The sequence below is a fragment of the Pleurodeles waltl genome, chromosome 5, assembly GCF_031143425.1.
Source record: "Pleurodeles waltl isolate 20211129_DDA chromosome 5, aPleWal1.hap1.20221129, whole genome shotgun sequence".
NCBI classification, from domain to species: domain Eukaryota; kingdom Metazoa; phylum Chordata; class Amphibia; order Caudata; family Salamandridae; genus Pleurodeles; species Pleurodeles waltl.
The window spans coordinates 1,255,552,838-1,255,571,983 of NC_090444.1; the positions used below are offsets into that span (position 1 = coordinate 1,255,552,838).

The following is a 19,146-nucleotide window of genomic DNA, read 5'->3' on the forward strand; positions in this document are numbered from 1 at the left end:
TCCAAGGTCAAGGAAGTGAGAAAAATGGCACCAACCCAAGCCGATCGTTTGGTGCTATCTGTCCATGCTTTGGAGAGTAAATCTGCAGCTTATCGTGAAGGGCCTGGGACTTTCCATTGTTCCCTGTAATCCTCCAGGCCATGAGTTTAAGATAACTGTCCAGCACTAGGCAGTGAGGATTGCCTAGAGGATCTCAGAGAAATCCCAAAAACGTTCCATAAGAACTGGAAACCCCACTTTAGATTTCGATATCTGGGAAATCACCACCAATTCCACTTGCTGCCTCTTGACCTGTGTGGACAGTTTCATTATTTCACATGGTCAAAAGGTGTATCCTGTCTCTTTCCCCCAGTCCTGAAGGAACACGTTCATCGTTACTGCAGTCGGATCCAGCCTCCAACTGGAATAGCTGGTACAGACAGGATAAGAAAAGATCCCCTGTAAAGGGGCCCCACAGGTTTTGAAGTCCTCGGAACACTGAGGGCTTCAATTTACACAAACGCACATCCTGCCAATAAAAAGACTGCTAGTCCGCCACCTGGTTCAATTGGCCAATAAGATGCTCCACTATCATGGAAACCTATTTCTCTAGGCAATTTTGCCAAAAATTCTGAGCTAAGTCCGAGAGAGTTTTGGACCACTTTCACCAGAGGTGATTGATATAACTGCCTACCGCTACGTTGTCTGTCTTCAGCAGGATCCAGCATTGAATCCTGTCTTTAGTCAAACATTTCACCTTGAAGGACCCCGCCATTAGTTCTCGGCAGTTTATGTGGAGCGTCTATTTGGCAGAGGACCACTTTCCACCAGTGAAGAACGCCACACAGCACGTTCCCCATCCTGTGCCGCTGGCATTTGATTCAATTACCAGAATCAACAGTTCCAGGCTTCCATATGTGCAATCCACCATTGTATTCTTCCCTGGCTTCCTCCGGCAAAGGACCCTTTTGTGCGTAAGTGAGACCTCACAGTAGGCGAAAGACTTTCAGGTGTTGCAAGGTAGGGGCCCCTGGAATATGGCCCGTATGGAGGACGATAGGAGGCCCCAATCCAGACAATGTGCCTTAGACAAATGGAAGGTTTGTCCACCGTCCTCCTGGGTTTGTGCTTTCTGAAGATGTTCTGCCCATTTCACTGGACACTGGCCCATACGAAGGATGTCACCCAGGAAAACGATGAGTCTGATAACCCTGGAGCAAAGATGTTCCACCTCTGGTTTCAAGATCTTGGTAATGCACCATGGTGATGAGGAGAGTCCTAAAGGAAGAGTTGTGAACTTGAAAGTCTGGCAACGCCACTGGAACTGCAGGAACCACCAATGTGGAGGATAGATTGGGCCGTGAGATAAGCATCTTTTAGGTCCAGACGTACCATCCATTAGTTTGTAAAAGATACCAGAGGAGATGAATACCATCAATAGATAAGTGGCAGAAAAGCAACTCCACGTTGAACTCCTTTAAGTTGATCATGGACCGCTGGCCCTCTTCCCTCTTGTCCATCAGCAATAAGATGCTGAGGAAATCTGAAGGATGAATTGAGTCAGGACGATCTCCCCTTTCGTCAGGAGATATGCCACTTCAGCGTCCACTAGGGTGTCCTGTGGAATGGAAAAGGCGAGAGGGCGTGGCCTGGAAGGCTAATGGGGAGGAACCATAAAACTATACAATCCCTGAATGATTGGAAGAACCCAGGCCTCTGAAGTAAGTGCCCACCAGTTGTGAACTCTCTCAGTTCGACCCCTAATATGACTTGTGATAGGATACACACACATTCACCTTGTGAGGAAGCATCGTTGCTGCCTCCTCGGTCTACTTCTTCTGACCATGGATGGCACAAATAGCTTCTGGTGGGGTAGAAGGGGCTAAATCGGGTGGAATCCTGCCACGTCCCCCTTCGGGTTGTTGAAGCTCAGGAGGAGGTTTGAAAGGAAGCACGGCTGGCTGAACACACACCCTGAAAATCGATACTTGGCCATTATCCAGAGAATTAAAGGTGGCCACAATTTTCCCCATTTCTTTAACAAAAGGATCCCCAAAGACACTCCCTTGGGCAGTAGGGGCAGCTTCTGAGGTCGCAAAATCTCTCAATTTTGGGTCTAGTTTTATTTATAGAGACCAGCAATGCTTGGTGGAATTGGCACAGTTGGCATTTCCAAGAAATATGACGGCGCATTGAGCTCAGTCTGATAAGGCCTCTGAAGATATCAGGGAGCCTGATGCCTTGGTGTCTTTGGTCATGTTCAATATCTTGTAGAGGGGACCAGAAACATCCAAGAGTTTATCCTGGCATAAGCACCAGGAGCGATCTATCCCTTTTTAAGGCTCTCTGATATACTTGGCCAGGAAGTTGGCCGTTCGTGCGTCAATTTCTGGTGTCAAGGCCACTTTGATGTCCAGGGAAGGACGTGGGCATTCCTCCTGAAGACGACTACGGACTAACTTATCAAGTTGCTTTCTTAGGTACCCAGCCTCGTAGGCCACTACCTTTTGATGCTGGTGTCCATTCTGCTGAGTGTGGGTGCAGGAGAGCATCGGGGTCTAAAATATCGTACCCGGCGTCCTGAGGGTCCTTCTCCTCCCCAGTGTCATCATGAATAGAAAGATGGAAAGAGGAGTAGCAGAGGGACGCCATGGCCTTTTGGGTTCCATGACCCCTTCTAAGGCATTCGGAGACTCATCTTCTGCCAGGGAATCTGGGAATAGGGGGAACCCGGGATAGGGCTGAGGTGCGTTGATGCTCCTCTGCGGTACTGGGATCGAAGGGGGCAGAAGAGTCAAAGGTCAGGGATTGGGATTGACTCGTAAAGCCTTTTTTTAAATCCGTCAAAAAGCATCTAAATCGGCACCACAATTGTGTGTTTTCTCTTGCCCTCCTATGGTATCGAAGTAGGTTGCCCTAGTGGTAGGGGAGACCAGGGATCCAGGCGAGTCTTCCCTCTGGGGGTGGGGGGTTCCACTATGCTGCCATAAGTAATAGTTTCCTCTCTAAGGGTGCCACTGCTGCAGACTCCACTTTGGTTATAGCAGCATCAGTGACCTTGCAAAAGTGATCATCAGTGGTGATGTACATTATGCTCTCCTCCTCCATGTATGAAGATGCATAGTCCTGCATGGAGAGGGCAACAACTGATTTGGAAACCCCAGGTACTGTTACAGGCTGAAATAATCTGCAGTCTGCAAGATATCGCCAAGAAAGGGACACCCAATGCACCCCACTGTTTTATAGAGGCCAGAAACAATGACTTGCCTGGGTTCGCATCCTTAATGCCAGTTACCCCCGTGCTGTTACCACCATGCAGTTACCACTGTGCGGTGTAATCAACTGTGCAATACAGACCCCCGCAGAGGCGTTTAGACGGCGGACTCTATGAAGATGCAGCAATATTGCCAAAACACTCTCAAGAGACAGAGGGAAGTGGCCGGCTGCGCTTCTCGTTCTGTACCCTGAAGTGATGTGTGTGCTGGTCACAATAGTGGGGAAAAACTAGACAAGCTATGCGTGAAGAGAAAGGTGCGGCACCCTCAGGCATTTGGAAGACCATACCGCACAAGACCCCCGACACGCTCTAAGTGGAAGCCGAGTAAATAACGGAAAAAGGGCCAGATGTAGCAAATGGTTTTTCCCATTCTGTGTCAATGGGAAAATGTGTTCGTACGTATGGCCCTAAGCATTCTAGCTGCCGCGCTGTGACGGATACAGAGGTTAGAGCAGTCACAGTAATGCAAAGAACCCAGAACTAGCAGTAATGAAAACATTTTGACGTGGAGTCCCAATGTACTTAACTGACCGCTGCTGGAGCAGCAAAGAAAAGAGTAGGCAAGAATATCTTCAAGGGATCCCAAAGGAATTTACTCAAGCCTGATTGGTTGGACTGATGTTACTTTCTCCTTTCCCAGAGACTCGTGGGAAATTAGGTGTTTTACTGATTTATATTTCTTTTGTGGTTATTGTTGTTCTCTAATGGCTGCTGATAAAGTGAAGAAAGAACTTCGAATTCATTGTGCAATTTCAAAAGTTAATATGTATCGGGCCCACTGTCAGTTGACAGTGTCCTTACTCCTTGTGTGGTCTGAGGAAAATTGATCTCATGCACTTTGCTTGGTTTGTGTATTTGTTGGGCTACACCTCATTTTTTTCCCTCTGTGTAGTTTATTGTGACTGTTAAAATATAAGCGAACTATATAAGTTATCCATTCATCCTGTAACGTGGTATCTTTGTCTTGATGGTGGTCAGATATTGCCTAACGTAGATCCCAGGATAATGGTGTTAGTTCTTTCCAAACTGTGCAGACCCGTGACATGATTATACCTCTAATGGCATAACACTGTATGGTGCAATTATGCACGTACTGACTATTTTTGACGTGTTGTTGACGCCCATGACTCGAAGTCCAGTGCTGCATAAAGCCTGCATTCACGTAATGATTGTAATTCTTCATATATATGTATATTCTGTAGATAGTTGGCTTGATGATGTGCATCACTCATGTAATCCTTGCATTGGCATTTGATTAGTGATTCTTCCCATGTTAATCTAATTAGTACTTACGCTGAGGATGTGGAAGCCTGTCTGTATCCATCTGTGCTCCTCTTAACTCATTCATCCTGCCATCCACCCATTAGAATATTTTTACATGCACTCACACACTAATTATCCGTACATTACGGGCTGTCATGCATCCACCATGCCTATATTCATCCATCTAATATTTTATGCAGTCGCACATTCAGCCACTCATCCGCACAAACTTGCCAATGAAAAAGCAAGTTCACCTAGACAAGTTGTTTTCATTGAGACAGAGTGCAGATAATGTTACGATTACTGATGCAAGGTAGTAGTTAGTGGGCAAATTATTGTGGGTGAAAAAAGTGATTTAATGGCTCCGTTGCAAAACGGATTTGTTACACGTGGACTTAAAATACATCGTTTGAAAATACGAGTTATTCTACGTATAAAATGTTTTAATGTTTGTGCCATTTTCATATGTAAAAGTATTTATAAGAATTAAAAAAACATATCCTGCTTTATGGTACCTTGAATATTAAGTCTGGAAACAGAATTGCAGTGTGGAAAAGTTGACGTGTTTGCAACTGGTACTCAGTTATCTTAAAGGTGTATTTTCTTTTATGCAGGTTTCAGAAAGATTCAATTTGTTAATGATGCTGTTCAAAAAATCTACGCATACGAGTAGCTGAGATGTGTTGGGCTGTTTGCAGCGATGTGAGCACACCTAGCACTGAAGACCTGTATATTCACTGGACATCGAAGTCAAAGCACTTAGTTTATTATAGGATTTGTTTCAAAGCTGTCCGGCTGATCTTCAAAACTGACATTTCTTACAGCCCTAATGAGAGGTGGGAGCCGTTGTGTATTCTCTCGCGACTTTTTCCCAGAAGCAGGAAGTGTCTTTTGCCCTCGAGAGCCATTTTCTGTTGAAGGGAAACATAACTAAATGGCGACGGGATAGCGGCAGGCATTCGTTGTGGTGGAAGGGATCGAAGTAAAACAACCCGTGTGCTACAGATATCTGGCATTTTTGTGTTTTGAATGTTAGGGTCACATGTACATGTATTAACCTTATTGTTCCTTAGCCTGCCGAAGCAGTCACCCGTTGGTCGGATAATCGTTACATATGCTTTTTGCTAATTGAGAGTCTCTGGAGGTTGAAAAAATCTGTCTCTGCATGTTTGTTGCAGATGGCTGCAGTTCGGCCATCCGTATAGAATGGTACATCGACATCAATAACATAAAAAGTTGTGAAAACGTTTTTGTGTCAATATAAGTAATTTTGATTGGCATGACCCAAAAAATATTTTCAGATACTCGCAATACCCATCTATGGAAATCTCTCACAATGCAGGACATTAACTCTACACTAGATTAAAGTTTTTGAAAATTACAATTGTGTTTGCACTCAAGCGGTTCAACATAAGTACATAAACTTTGCCTAGTTCACATCCTCTGATACTACATATTAAAGCATAAGAATCTGAAAGTAGAACTGCTCCTAAAGCGTTTTATCGCATCTTAAAAACGTAATTTTCCAGGGTTTTTAAGTGCATGATCCTCGGAATACCATAAGACGAGTTGTGCTGAAAAACTGCTTCGCTTGTTACAATTACTCAACACAAAAGGCAAATAGTTGGTGGCTATTTTAGCTGTTACTGAAAGCCTCTACATGTTGAACTTTCAACTGGCCACATGGCAAACCTCAGTTAAGTTAAGATGTGTTTCTGGGTTCACAAGCATGGACCAGCTGCACCGCCAACAAGTGGCAGAAACATGGATAATGGTCAAGGTACTGAGTGTCTTGTCCCATCAAACACCATTCATTGACATTTTTGTTGACTGATTTTCTATTTTAAGACAACAGTGAAGTTTTACGGAATAATAAAATTATAATTTTAAAAGATTATTAGTAGAAAGCAGCCTAGCTCAATTGAAAAAGCTAACTTAATTTATTAACTGCCTTGTCACTTTTTCTACCCCATTCCTCTTTGTCTACCCCTTTGTCAAATCTCTGCCATTCATTAGGGAACATAGCATGGGGCATACTCACAGGAGCATCTGACATCCAGACAGTGGGCCAGATCTACTGGGATTTTACTGTGCCTTACTCTTGTAGTACTCCTGACTTACACCCTAATTTTATAAATAAGCATTAAGTGAGCCAGATGTACTCCTGAAATTCAGGAGTAAGCCAAAAGTACTACAAGAATAAGTCGCACCTGCTCATAGTAACATTTTTCTGAATTGAGCCAGTGTATTGAAAATGTGCACCACAAGTGGAAGATGCATCTTTTAACAGCATTGCAGACTGGGCCAGCAGATATCCTGGAAAAGCAGATCTACTGTTCGCGCTTGTTCTCTCTACTTTGCCTTGTCAGGGATTTGTAGTCTTTTGCTATGATTCACCTCCTTGGCTAAAGTGTTTTTTTTTTACCTTGTGCCACCCAGTCAGAGTGTCCATTTTCACACTAGTTGCATTTCTTTTGTATCTGCCTGTTGATCATATTCCATCTTTAATGTTCAAGTCAATTTGTCCTTCTCATTCTGCTGCCCTGTCTGTGAAATGTTTACTTATGAATTTAACTATTTTCCTCATTTTGCTGTGCTGTTTTAGACTGACTTGGAGTGCCCCTTCCCCTGTTTTTTGCCTCTGAAAGATATTTCACGCTAATGGTAATTTTTACTGAAAGACTGTTCAGAGGCTACGAGCTACTCTCCCATCGTCTCTCATTGTGAAGTTCAGTTTTAGTGCTGAGACTAATGAAAGCAGATTTGTGCATTATATTGTTCCTTCTTCCTCACTTTGAAATGTCTTGTTGTTTCTGTTTTATGTCTCACTTTAACTATTGTATGATTGCAAATTGTGATTTAAATGGAAGTTCGTTTGCTCCATGTTGTAAATCTCTGTACAGGTTGCCCTTCTGTAAATCTTTTTTCCTGTAAATAACTGTTTTTTGAAATATTTTTATATTGTATAAAACAAACTTGAATCCTGTCTATTTTGTATAGCGTGTATGCTTACTGCAGTGGTGATAAAAAGGAAAAAAATATAATTCCTTTTGATTATTCTGGATTTGTGTGGTCAATGACTTCTTAGTATGTTTTATATAATTTGTACAGTAACCTCCTGTCCGCATGTGACAGAAATGGCATGGGAAATAGTGCCAAAGTGTGCACATATATGCATGAAATGAACTGGAGCGATTCTAAGCTGTTTTCTCTTCTCTGATAAAGATTACCTAAACATTTTTCCTAAGAGTTACGGATAACTTCAATGAGTTAAACTTGCTGGTGGGAAGCTAGAGTGAGAATTGTCAGAGTGCTCAGTTTTTTAGGCCGCCTATAATATCCTGTTCAGCTTTTTAAGACTAAGACATTTTAGATATTCAAGACATGTGAATGTGTATATGTACATGGGAAAAACTATTACTATATTCTTAGTAATTCAATTGCTGGCATTTTTGTAAATTAAAGACAGTTCACATCACTGCTCCAGTCTGTTTGGCCTTGATGCCTTTTTCCTGATTGCCAGGTGTTGGTTTTCTGTGACTACAGGAAAAGCTTTTACCAACATCTGTTAATGATTTCCTTTGATCTCCAGATGCTGGAAATTGGAAGCCAGCTTTCACAATACAGATATCTTACAACGATATGGTACCAGCCAAATAGCTGACCGGGTAATAATCCTACTATGATTGACCCCGTGTTTTTTTGGCCCTCACAAACCCTAATGGTGACAAGCTTCATTATAAATGAATGTAAATTTCGCACTTGTATAGAGCACTACTCACCCGTTAGGTTCTCAAGGCGCTGTACGCATACCACTGTGGAACCCCTCCTGGCTTTTCCCTGTGAGGCACCCACTCCTGGACAACCCCCAGGGAGAAGCCAGACATCCGAGCGCTGTCAGGACCGTTGTGGAGATTAAGCAAGCTATTGCCCAGAGTTAGAGTGGGGCCCATTAACCCCTTCGCTGCCAGGCCATTTCCCCCTCCTGTGCCAGGCCTTTTTTTGGCTATTTGGGGCAGTTTGCGCTTAGGCCCTCATAACTTTTTGTCCACATAAGCTAGCCAAGCCAAATTTGCGTCCTTTTTTCCAACATCCTAGGGATTCTAGAGGTACCCAGACTTTGTGGGTTCCCCTGAAGGAGGCCAAGAAATTAGCCAAAATACAGTGAAAATTTCGTTGTTTTTTTTTTTAAAATGGGAAAAAGTGGCTGCAGAAGGCTTGTGGTTTTTTTCCCTGAAAATGGCATCAACAAAGGGTTTGCAGTGCTAAAATCACCAGCTTCCCAGCTTTCAGGAACAGACTTGAATCAGAAACCCAATTCTTCAACACAAATTTGGCATTTTACTGGGACATACCCCATTTTAACAATTTTTTTGTGCTTTCAGCCTCCTTCCAGTCAGTGACAGAAATGGGCGTGAAACCAATGCTGGATCCCAGAAACCTAAACATTTCTGAAAAGTAGACAGAATTCTGAATTCAGCAAGGGGTCATTGTGTAGATCCTACAAGGGTTTCCTACAATAAATAACAACTGAAAAAGAAAAATATTGAAATTGAGGTGAAAAAAACAGCAATTTATCTCTATGTTTTACTCTGTAACATTTTCCTGCAATGTCAGATTTTCGAAAGCAATATACCGTTACGTCTGCTGGACTCCTCTGGTTGCGCGGATATATAGGGCTTGTAGGTTCATCAAGAACCCTAGGTACCCAGAGCCAATAAATGAGCTGCACCCTGCAGTGCGTTTTCATTCTATACCGAGTATACAGCAATTCATTTGCTGAAATATAAAGAGTGAAAATAGCTATCAAGAAAACCTTTGTATTTCCAAAATGGGCACAAGATAAGGTGTTGAGGAGCAGTGATTATTTGCACATCTCTGAATTCCGGGGTGACCGTACTAGCATGTGAATTATAGGGCATTTCTCAAATAGATGTCTTTTTTACACACTCTCTTATATTTGGAAGGAAAAAATGTAGAGAAAGACAAGAGGCAATAACACTTGTTTTGCTAATCTATGTCCCCCCAAGTCTCCCGATAAAAATGATACCTCACTTGTGTGGGTAGGCCTAGCGCCCGCAACAGGAAACGGCCCAAAACGCAACATGGACACATCACATTTTTTGAAAGAAAACAGAGGTGTTTTTTTGCAAAGTGCCTACCTGTAGATTTTGGCCTCTAGCCCAGCCGGCACCTAGGGAAACCTACCAAACCTATGCATTTTTTAAAACTAGAGACCTAGGGGAATCCTAGATGGGGTGACTTGTGGGGCTCTGACTAGGTTCTGTTACCCAGAATCCTTTGCAAACCTCAAAATGTGGCTAAAAAAACACATTTTCCTCACATTTTGGTGACAGAAAGTTCTGGAATCAGAGAGGAGCCACATATTTCCTTCCACCCAGCGTTCCCACAAGTCTCACGATAAAAATGATACCTCACTTGTGTGGGTAGGCCCAGCGCCCGCGACAGGAAATGCCCCAAAACGCAACGTGGACACATCACATTTTTTAAAAGAAAACAGAGGTGTTTTTTTGCAAAGTGCCTACCTGTAGATTTTGGCCTCTAGCTCAGCCGGCACCTAGGGAAACCTACCAAACCTGTGCATTTCTGAAAACTAGAGACCTAGGGGAATCCAAGATGGGGTGACTTGTGGGGCTCTGACCAGGTTCTGTTACCCAGAATCCTTTGCAAACCTCAAAATTTGGCTAAAAAAGCACGTTTTCCACTCATTTCGGTGACAGAAAGTTGTGGAATCTGAGAGGAGCCACACATTTCCTTCCATCCAGTGTTCCTCCAAGTCTCCCGATAAAAATGGTACCTCACTTGTGTGGGTAGGCCTAGCGCCCACAAAAGGAAATGGCCCAAAACACAACATGGACACATCACATTTTTTCACAGAAAACAGTGCCTACCTGTGGATTTTGGCCTCTAGCTCAGCCGGCACCTGGGGAAACCTAGCAAACCAGCGCATTTTTGAAAACTAGAAACCCAGGGAAATCCAAGAAGGGGTGACTTGCGGGGCTCTGACCAGGTTCTGTTACCCAGAATCCTTTGCAAACATCAAAATTTGGCCAAAAAAACTCTTTTTCCTCTCATTTCGGTGACAGAAAGTTCTGGAATCTGAGAGGAGCCACAAATTTCCTTCCACCCAGCGTTCCCCTAAGTCTCTCTATAAAAATGGTACCTCACTTGTGTGGGTAGGCCTAGCGCTCATGAAAGGAAATGGCCCAAAACACAACGTGGACCCAACACATTTTTTCACAGAAAACATAGGTGTTTTTTGGAAAGGGCCTACCTGTGGATTTTGGCCTCTAGATCAGCCGCCCCCAGGGGGCGCAGAAATGGCCTAAAATAAATTTGACCCCCGGGAGCGACCCTTGCCTACGGGGTCGCTCCCACTGCGTGACATTGGCGCCAAAAAAAAAATCCCCGGTGCCCAGTGGTTTCTGTCCCCTTGGGGGCAGATTGACCTAAAATCGGCCAATCTGCCCCCAAGAGGGGCAGAAATGGTCTAAATACAATTTGCCCCCCAGGGGAGCGACCCTTGCCTAATGGGTCGCTCCCCATCTCTAAAAAAAAAAAAAAAAACGGATAAAAAAACCCACCAAAAATACAATTTGCCCTGGCGCCTAGAGGTTTCTGCCCCCCCTGGGGGCAGAAAGGGCCTAAATACAAATTGCCCCCCAGGGGAGCGACCCTTGCCTAATGGGTCCCTCCCGATCTCTAAAAAAAAAAAAAAACACAAACAAAAAATTTGCCCTGGCTCCTAGTGGTTTCTGCCCCCCTTGGGGGCAGATTGGCGTAGCAACAAACGGCCGATCTGCCTCCAAAGGGGGCAGAAAAGGCCTAAATACAATTTTCCCCTCCAGGGGAGCGACCCTTGTCCAAGGGGTCGCTCCCCATCAGTAAAACAAAAAAAAACAAAAAAAATCCCCGGTGCCTAGTGGTAGATTGGCGTGGCAAAAAACGGCCGATCTGCCCCCAAAGGGGGCAGAAAAGGCATAAATACAATTTTCCCTTCCAGGGGAGCGACCCTTGTCCTAGGGGTCGCTCCCCATCTGTAAAGCAAAAAAAAACAAAAAATCCCCGGTGCCTAGTGGTTTCTGCCCCCCTTGGGGGCAGATCGGCCTAATCAAAACAGGCCAATCTGCCCCCAAGGGGGGCAGAAATGGCCTAATTATAATTTGCCCCCTAGGGGAGCGACCCTTGCCTAAGGGGTCGCTCCCCACCTAAAAAAAAAAAATAGAAAAAAAAAAAAGATCCCTGGTACCCAAGAGGTTTCTGTCCCCCCCGGGGGCAGAAAAGGCCTTCCTAAAAAAACGCCCCCCCATTGGGAGCGACCCTTGCCATCCCTGGTGTCTAGTGGGCGTTTCAAAAGCCGGATTGCAAGCAATCCGGCTTTTGAAACGCTTGGAGAGACTTCAAAGGGAAGGAAATACATTTCCTTCCCTTTGAAGCCTCTCCTTGCCTCCCCCACGTGATCGAAAGAGAAATGCAAAGCATTTCTCTTTCGATCGCGCTGGAAGCTGAGCTTCCAGCATGATGGGGGAGGCCCTGTGACAAATCAACGCACGCGCGTGCGCTGACGTCACATGGGGGGGTGGGGGCGTCAGGGGGGAAGGGCTTCCCCTTCCATCCCTGCCTTGGGGGGGTGGGTGGGGTGCACAGGGGGGGCGCGCTAGCGCTCCCCCCAGTTCCTGTGCCTTGGACGAGGTGACCTCATCCAAGGCACAGAACCGGTTAATTAGATTAGGCACCGAGGCGAGAATTATCTGGTCCAAGGGAATTGAGCCCAAGACCCACCGAGGCGGTAATTGAACCCTGGTCCTGGGCCAGATCTCTGCATCAGGATCTGCCGCTCTTACTATTGTGCCACACGTCTCCACTAGGGGTCTCATTCTGGTCCCTATAAACCAGGATGGGTTCTACCATATTCAGTGGCATAAATTAACGTTGTCTGTGCTCTCAGAGCTATGTGCAAATCGTTTATACAAGCCAAGCCTCTTGAATACTGTTTTGCCACAGTGAGAAGATTCTCTCTTTTACAGAAGCCCCAGTCATGACAAACAGAAGTAAAATGCCTAGATTAATGTTTAGGTGTATTTGTCTGGTTTCTATCATCTTAATATCTGCTAAATTTCATTACATTTATGCCAGAGCTGCAGGGTGTTTGTAACACACCAAGCTGGCAGAAGGTGGGCCAATATCATATCAATGCATTGGGCCTCCTGAGTATATCTGGGCCACAAAATGTATCAGTAAAACAAATACTTCAAAAGATAGAACACACACACCTTTTATTACTAGCACTAAGTGAGTACTGGGGTGGGTCGAAAAAGTAATAATTTTAATGCCCCTAGTTCGATTAAGCTGAATCTGCATATTCCAAACTCTTTATTATGGGCAAGATTTCTCCTGCCAGGGAACTGGCCCCCCTTTCGATTGAAACAAATGAAATGCCCAGATGCCACCAGTGGTAACAGACCCTTAATAACCTAGATTTTTTCAGGCATTGCTCCCAAACTCTGGTAGAACTTTTAATGTAAAGGCATTGCTTTTGGTATGCGTGTACCCACTCATGAAGTTCACTGCAGAGATGTGCAGTTAAATTAATGTCAAACCACTGAATATGGTAAGGAGCAGTGGTAGCCTAAGGGTTCTGTGTAGGATTAATGTTGAGTAAGGCTTGGTGTTAGGCTAAAGGGTAGTGGTAGGGTAATGGTTTGGTTAAATGCAAGCTTTGGCTGTAGGTTTAAGGTAAATCTTGATGTTAAGATAAGGCTTAGGAGCTAGAGTAAAGATTAGTTTTAGGACAGCAATGCTCTCACCCCTCTAGGTGGTGCCCTGGGGCTTTGTGTTGACTCTGTACCACCCTGGAAATTGTGGCTCTGATCTCAATATAAGTGCCACCTGTTAGAAATGGGGTCTTTGGTTGACAGTCAGGTTATCCTCTGTTCAAGCAAGGACCCTCACTCTCGTCAGGGTAAAAGAGAATCACCCTCAGCTAACCCCTCCTTACCCCCTTGGTAGCTTGCCAGATCAGTAGGCCTAACTTCAGAGTGCTATGTGTAAATTATTTGTACCAACACACACAGTAACTTAATGAAAACACTACAAAATGACACAACACCAGTTTAGAAAAATAGGAAATATTTATCTAAACAAAACAAGACCAAAATGACAAAAATCCGACATACACAGGTCAAGTTATGAATTTTTAAAGATTAAACTCAAAAATAGCGCTTAGAAGCACAAAATGCTTCGATGAGGTGTTAACACGGCATTGTGACTGAGTCGTTCCCAACAAGTCGACACCAGCGGCGCCGGACACGGAGTCGCGTAGACCCCCAAGTACAGTATCTTTGGTGAAGAGTGAAAACAAGTCGATGCGCGAAGTTGGGGATCGCGGCGTCGGTGCGAAGCGTTGAATCCGCGCACTTCGAGCGGCGTCGGTCACAACGTGGTGCGGCGACTTCCACAGAGTCGCGGTCTTCTGCGGGGCTGCAGCGGCATCGGGCCTGCGAAGATCGTCGCGTTCCAGCGAAGGTCACTGCGTCGGGTGCAGGCGGCGTCACCGGATTCAGCAGTGGCGTTGGTCCGAAGTCGATTTTCTTGGATTTCCACCAGCTTTCCTTTCAAGGGCCCAGGGACTCGACAGGGCACCACTTATCAAATCAGGAGTCTCTCCAGAGACTCCAGGTGCTGGCAGAGAGAAGTCTTTGCTGTCCCTGAGACGTCAAACAACAGGAGGCAAGCTCTAAAGCAAGCCCTTGGAGATTTCTTCACAAGATGGAAGACACACAAAGTCCAGTAATTTGCCCTCTTACTCTGGCAGAAGCAGCAATTGCAGGATAGCTCCACAAAGCACAGGCACAGGGCAGCACTTCTCTTCAGCTCTTCTCCAGGCAGAGGTTCCTCTTGTTTCCAGAAGTGTTCTAAAGTCTGTGGTTTTGGGTGCCCTTCTTATTCCCAATTTCTCCTTTGAAGTAGGCCTACTTCAAAGTAAAGTCTCTTTTGAATGTGAAATCCTGCCTTTCCCAGGCCAGGCCCCAGACACTCACCAAGGGGTCGGAGACGGCATTGTGTGAGGACAGGCACAGCCCTTTCAGGTGTAAGTGACCACTCCTCCCCTCCCTCCTAGCACAGATGGCTCATCAGAAAATGCAGACTACACCCCAGCTCCTTTTGTGTCACTGTCTAGTGTGAGGTGCAACCAGCCCAACTGTCTAACTGACCCAGACAGGGAATCCACAAACAGGCAGAGTCACAGAAATGGTATAAGCAAGAAAATGCTCACCTTCTAAAAGTGGCATTTTCAAACACACAATTCTAAAATCAACTTTACTAAAAGATGTATTTTTAAATTGTGAGCTCAGAGACCCCAAACTCTTCATGTCCATCCGCTCCCAAGGGGAATCTACACTTTAATCAGATTTAAAGGTAGCCCCCATGTTAACCTATGAGAGGGATAGGCCTTGCAACAGTGAAAAACAAATTTAGCAATATTTCACTGTCGGGACATATAAAACACATTACTATATGTCCTACCTTAACCAGACACTGCACCCTGCCCTTGGGGCTACCTAGGGCCTACCTTAGGGGTGTCTTACATGTAAGAAAAGGGAAGGGTTGGGCCTGGCAAGTGGGTACACTTGCCAAGTCGAATTTACAGTTACAACTGCACACACAGACACTGCAGTGGCAGGTCTGAGACATGATTACAGAGCTACTTATGTGGGTGGCACAACCAGTGCTGCAGGCCCACTAGTAGCGTTTGATTTACAGGCCTTGGCACCTCTAGTGCACTTTACTAGGGACTTACTAGTAAATCAAATATGCCAATCATGGATAAACCAATTACATACAATTTTACACAGAGAGCATATGCACTTTAGCACTGGTTAGCAGTGGTAAAGTGCTCAGAGTTCAAAAGCCAAGAGCAACAGGTCAGAAAAAAAATAGGAGGCAAAAAGACTGGGGATGACCCTGCAAAAAGGGCCATTTCCAACACCACCCTTCTGCACTGATGTCCGTTCCTTTTTTTCCCGTGTCGTTCCACACGAATCTGGAGCTCTGCTCCCAACTTAAACAGTCTTCAAATGACTTCGAAATTTACCTGAGTGCGATGGGACAATGTCTGCCCCAGAACAAGAGTTCAAGTCATGCCGCAACTACAGCAGGCAGATGTCTGTCATGGATCCCCACAAATGTGTCCACATGTCCCTGAAGGCATTCGGGGAGCGGAGGTGAAATACTCCATTGTCAAACGTAAGATGAGATTGCAGTCAAAAAGAGAAGGCTCTCTCCAGGTCATGGGGTTATTTGAGATCTAATAGAGCTATTATATTCTTGTACTTTCTTATAACTTTACTTGTAATCATTGCCTCAAAGCTCCAAAGAAAATATTTGACAAAGCTGCCACTTTGTTCACGCTGTGAGCTGTGTAACTCCAGAACAGCAATATGTAAGGGTGTGTAACTCCAGAACAGCAATATGTAAGGGTGCATTCTGGACGAGGAAAGTCATGCCATTGGTAGGAGGATTCACAGGATGCAGGGACTTGTCGACTCATTTCCTGATTTATTTTAACTGATTGTTGTACTTAACCATGTTTTTTGTTATGGGTTATTCACTTGGCACATCAGAGTAACACCCAAAGCAATCAAGTTTATCTCATTTGTTAACTATATTAATGCTGTTGGGAATGGAAAACACCCATTCTTTCTGGTTCGTAGCATGCATTAGTAAAGATTGTGTTTCTTTTCTACGCAGTCAAAGTATCTTAGGCTATTCAATGGGCATAGGAAGCTGCTCGGCCTGCAAGCTGAGCGGGGCAGATGAGAGCCGTAGTCGGGACCTTTCTGCTATACTGCTGCACTCCCGAACTGTAGGCTGTAATTTGATATAGGCTTAAGATGCCAGGGTGGGGTGGAATGATCAAAGGGTCAACCAATGATACACAAGAGAAAAAGCTTCCTAAGGGTGAGCTAGATGGGCACCTTGGACATAATTTTGTGCAGTTTTGGACTGTTGTGCACAGGTACACCAGGTACTTCCCCTATTTATCTGAATAGAAGCCTGAGCACACTTTGTGGTCATACACTTCTTTCTTTTTCTAGTCTTGCTTGACAGGGCAACTATCGCCAGACAGTTATATGAGCATCAGTGGAGAGGGGGCTTTGGCTTCACCCACATGTTGGGTGCCAGGAGTACATATTTTGCTTGGGCAGAAGTTTTGTGCTTAAAACAAGAATGCTTTCCCTCCACATAGCTGCGATCATTTTGTTTATTTATCCAGCCTCCTGAAGTTCAGGGGCACACACACAAGTTTGCAATGCTATTAAAGTGTCTTTGATACGTAGATAATTTGTTGTTTCTTTCTGGCAGCAACACAGATGGGGGGAGGAGTAGGAGGGCAGTCATTAAACCTACATGGATTTGTAAGGTCTAGCTGGACAGTGTAACTGTCACCTGACTTTTAACCTGTGCCAGTAGTATTCTGCAGTTCTTTGCTTCCACACAAATACATACGCATTTCCATGCTAAATACTTGTTTTGCTTCACCTTAACCTACAACATTCATTTGCAACCAGACCTATTGACATTGCCAATACTTGGTATAAATTATTATGATTTACCTGTTTTGAAATAATGTATTAGACATAACAAGTACCTTAATACTGTGTTTCTTTGGATAGTGTAAATCCTAAAGTCATTATTTACCAAGAACATAATGAAAACTGAAATAAAAAAAAATGTTGCCTGATAGGTGCTTCATTTGAATAATATCCATTCAAAGATGGATGTGTGCTTTGCTGGAAGCTACTGGTGTTCTTGCTGACTCACACTTTCTTCAGCTCTCTCAGCCTACCGGTAGAGAGGACCTGCTCTGTACAGCCGGCAGGGGCCTTGTTTAAGATTCAATATGTTTTCTTCTGTGAATTTCAGTTGCCCATATTATGCAGGGAGGAGAAGGGAGAACAGCAGAGTCTAGTAGGGAACTTGTGTATGCAGGATGATTAGGTACAAAGCAGACACATTACAGCTCCAGGGAAGCAGTTGAGACCAGAGAACTGATGTTGTCCTTCATATAAAATGACTGTTCTCTCAAGGGTAGCCCACTAAGCCAAAAGTACAGGTTCCATGGGAGTAAACCCACTGGCCTGTTTTGTTAAATATTTAAAATACTTAAGCCCTACCCGTTCCATTTCCCGTAACCGAGCTGTGTTAGACCTCATGGCTTTGTTTAATTTTTTGTCTCTCCGCTACATGTGAGGTTGTTGGAGTATTTCAAACTCCCTGCACCTTCCAGCCACAGCCCAAACTCAAATGTTCAATGTCGTACCCCAGGCACTAATAATTCCCCATTTGACTACAATCCCCCTGTTCACCTCTTGTCAAAGTACCTCAGTAGGCCCCCTAGTGGGTTCAAAGTGCCTCCACCCCCCAGTTGGTTCGGCTATTACCTTCCATCTGAGTCCCACAGAGTTCCCGTTTTTAGGTCCAACCTGTGACAGTGCATGTTCTCTCGCTTTTGAGATTATATTGTTTAGAATAAAGGATTTGGAAGCCCGCCAATTGCTTACCGTTTGTTGGCTTCAATGTCACACTTCTTTGCTGACTCCAAAGTGGGCAGGTCAAGCGTCACTTCCATTCCTTTCTGTAGAGCATGGACCAAGCACAGACTAGTTGAACTTCAGCTTTGCCTGTCTGCGGTTTGCACTGTGATTGATGTATTTACTCTTCCTGTCTCCCACTCCTGTGCCCCAAACTGGTGCTCCCTACCTCCTCTCCTGCACCTCCATTGTGTTGCTTCTCCCTGGGCCTGTTGTTGCTGTTCCCACTGTCTTTCTCTGTACCTTCCTCCCTGTTTTGTTTTTACACATTGTACAGCAGCACGGGTTGATGTGCAACATGGCTTAAACATGCTATGACACGGTCATTGCTTTATTTAATGTTATACTTCAAGCCATGTTGCACAGCAGCTCTTGCTCAATGACAAAAAAAAACCCTAACAAAGCCAATAGATTTTTCCTAGCCGAGACCTATTGACATTGCCAATGCTTGTTTTATTGCCATTGGTGCGGCCAACATGGCAGTGCAAACCATGAGATATGAGATCTGACAACTGAAAAAGATGGCTAAACTTACTCCCTTCTGTCACAGAAATCTATGCTCACACCGATTTAGAGTCTGGAAAGTTTATTAGCCTAAAGAAAATTGAGTCTGTATCACCAAGCCTGGTGACAAGAGGTTCCCTTTGCACTCCTTGCACATAAAACGAATGCATGCAAGTACAGAAAGCAAATTTATATGTTTTCACAGACAGGATTCTAATGGAGGAATTGTGAAAAACCCAAAACAAAGGTGCTATACAGAAAATGAAATGGTGGAATAGTACATAATTGATCATCAGTCTGATTTACAGACCTTATCAGGCTTTTCAAGAATTTCATGCCTGTGATGCCAGACCTGATAGCAAGGCCTTACACATTAGACATGCATAGTTTAGTAATATTAGTTAGCATGGAGGGAAAAAAAGGCTTCAGCTGTTGGTTACACCAGGGCAATGTCTTTAATTTCATAACACCCCCTTTTGCATTATTTATTGTACAATTTCTACAGCA

The 19,146-nt window shown here is 44.5% G+C and overlaps 1 protein-coding gene across 3 annotated transcripts in view; it reads left to right on the plus strand.

The window, feature by feature from the left end:
* Positions 1-7,999, plus strand: part of CASP8AP2 (caspase 8 associated protein 2) — a 248,152-nt gene extending 240,153 nt beyond the window's left edge. For all 3 annotated transcript variants that reach the window (XM_069235500.1, XM_069235501.1, XM_069235502.1), the window contains one exon: positions 5,134-7,999. In XM_069235500.1, coding sequence (XP_069091601.1) covers positions 5,134-5,196 — 63 coding nt within the window. In that variant the 3' untranslated portion in view covers positions 5,197-7,999. The remainder of the gene's footprint in view (positions 1-5,133) is intronic.
* Positions 8,000-19,146: the final 11,147 nt, after the last annotated feature.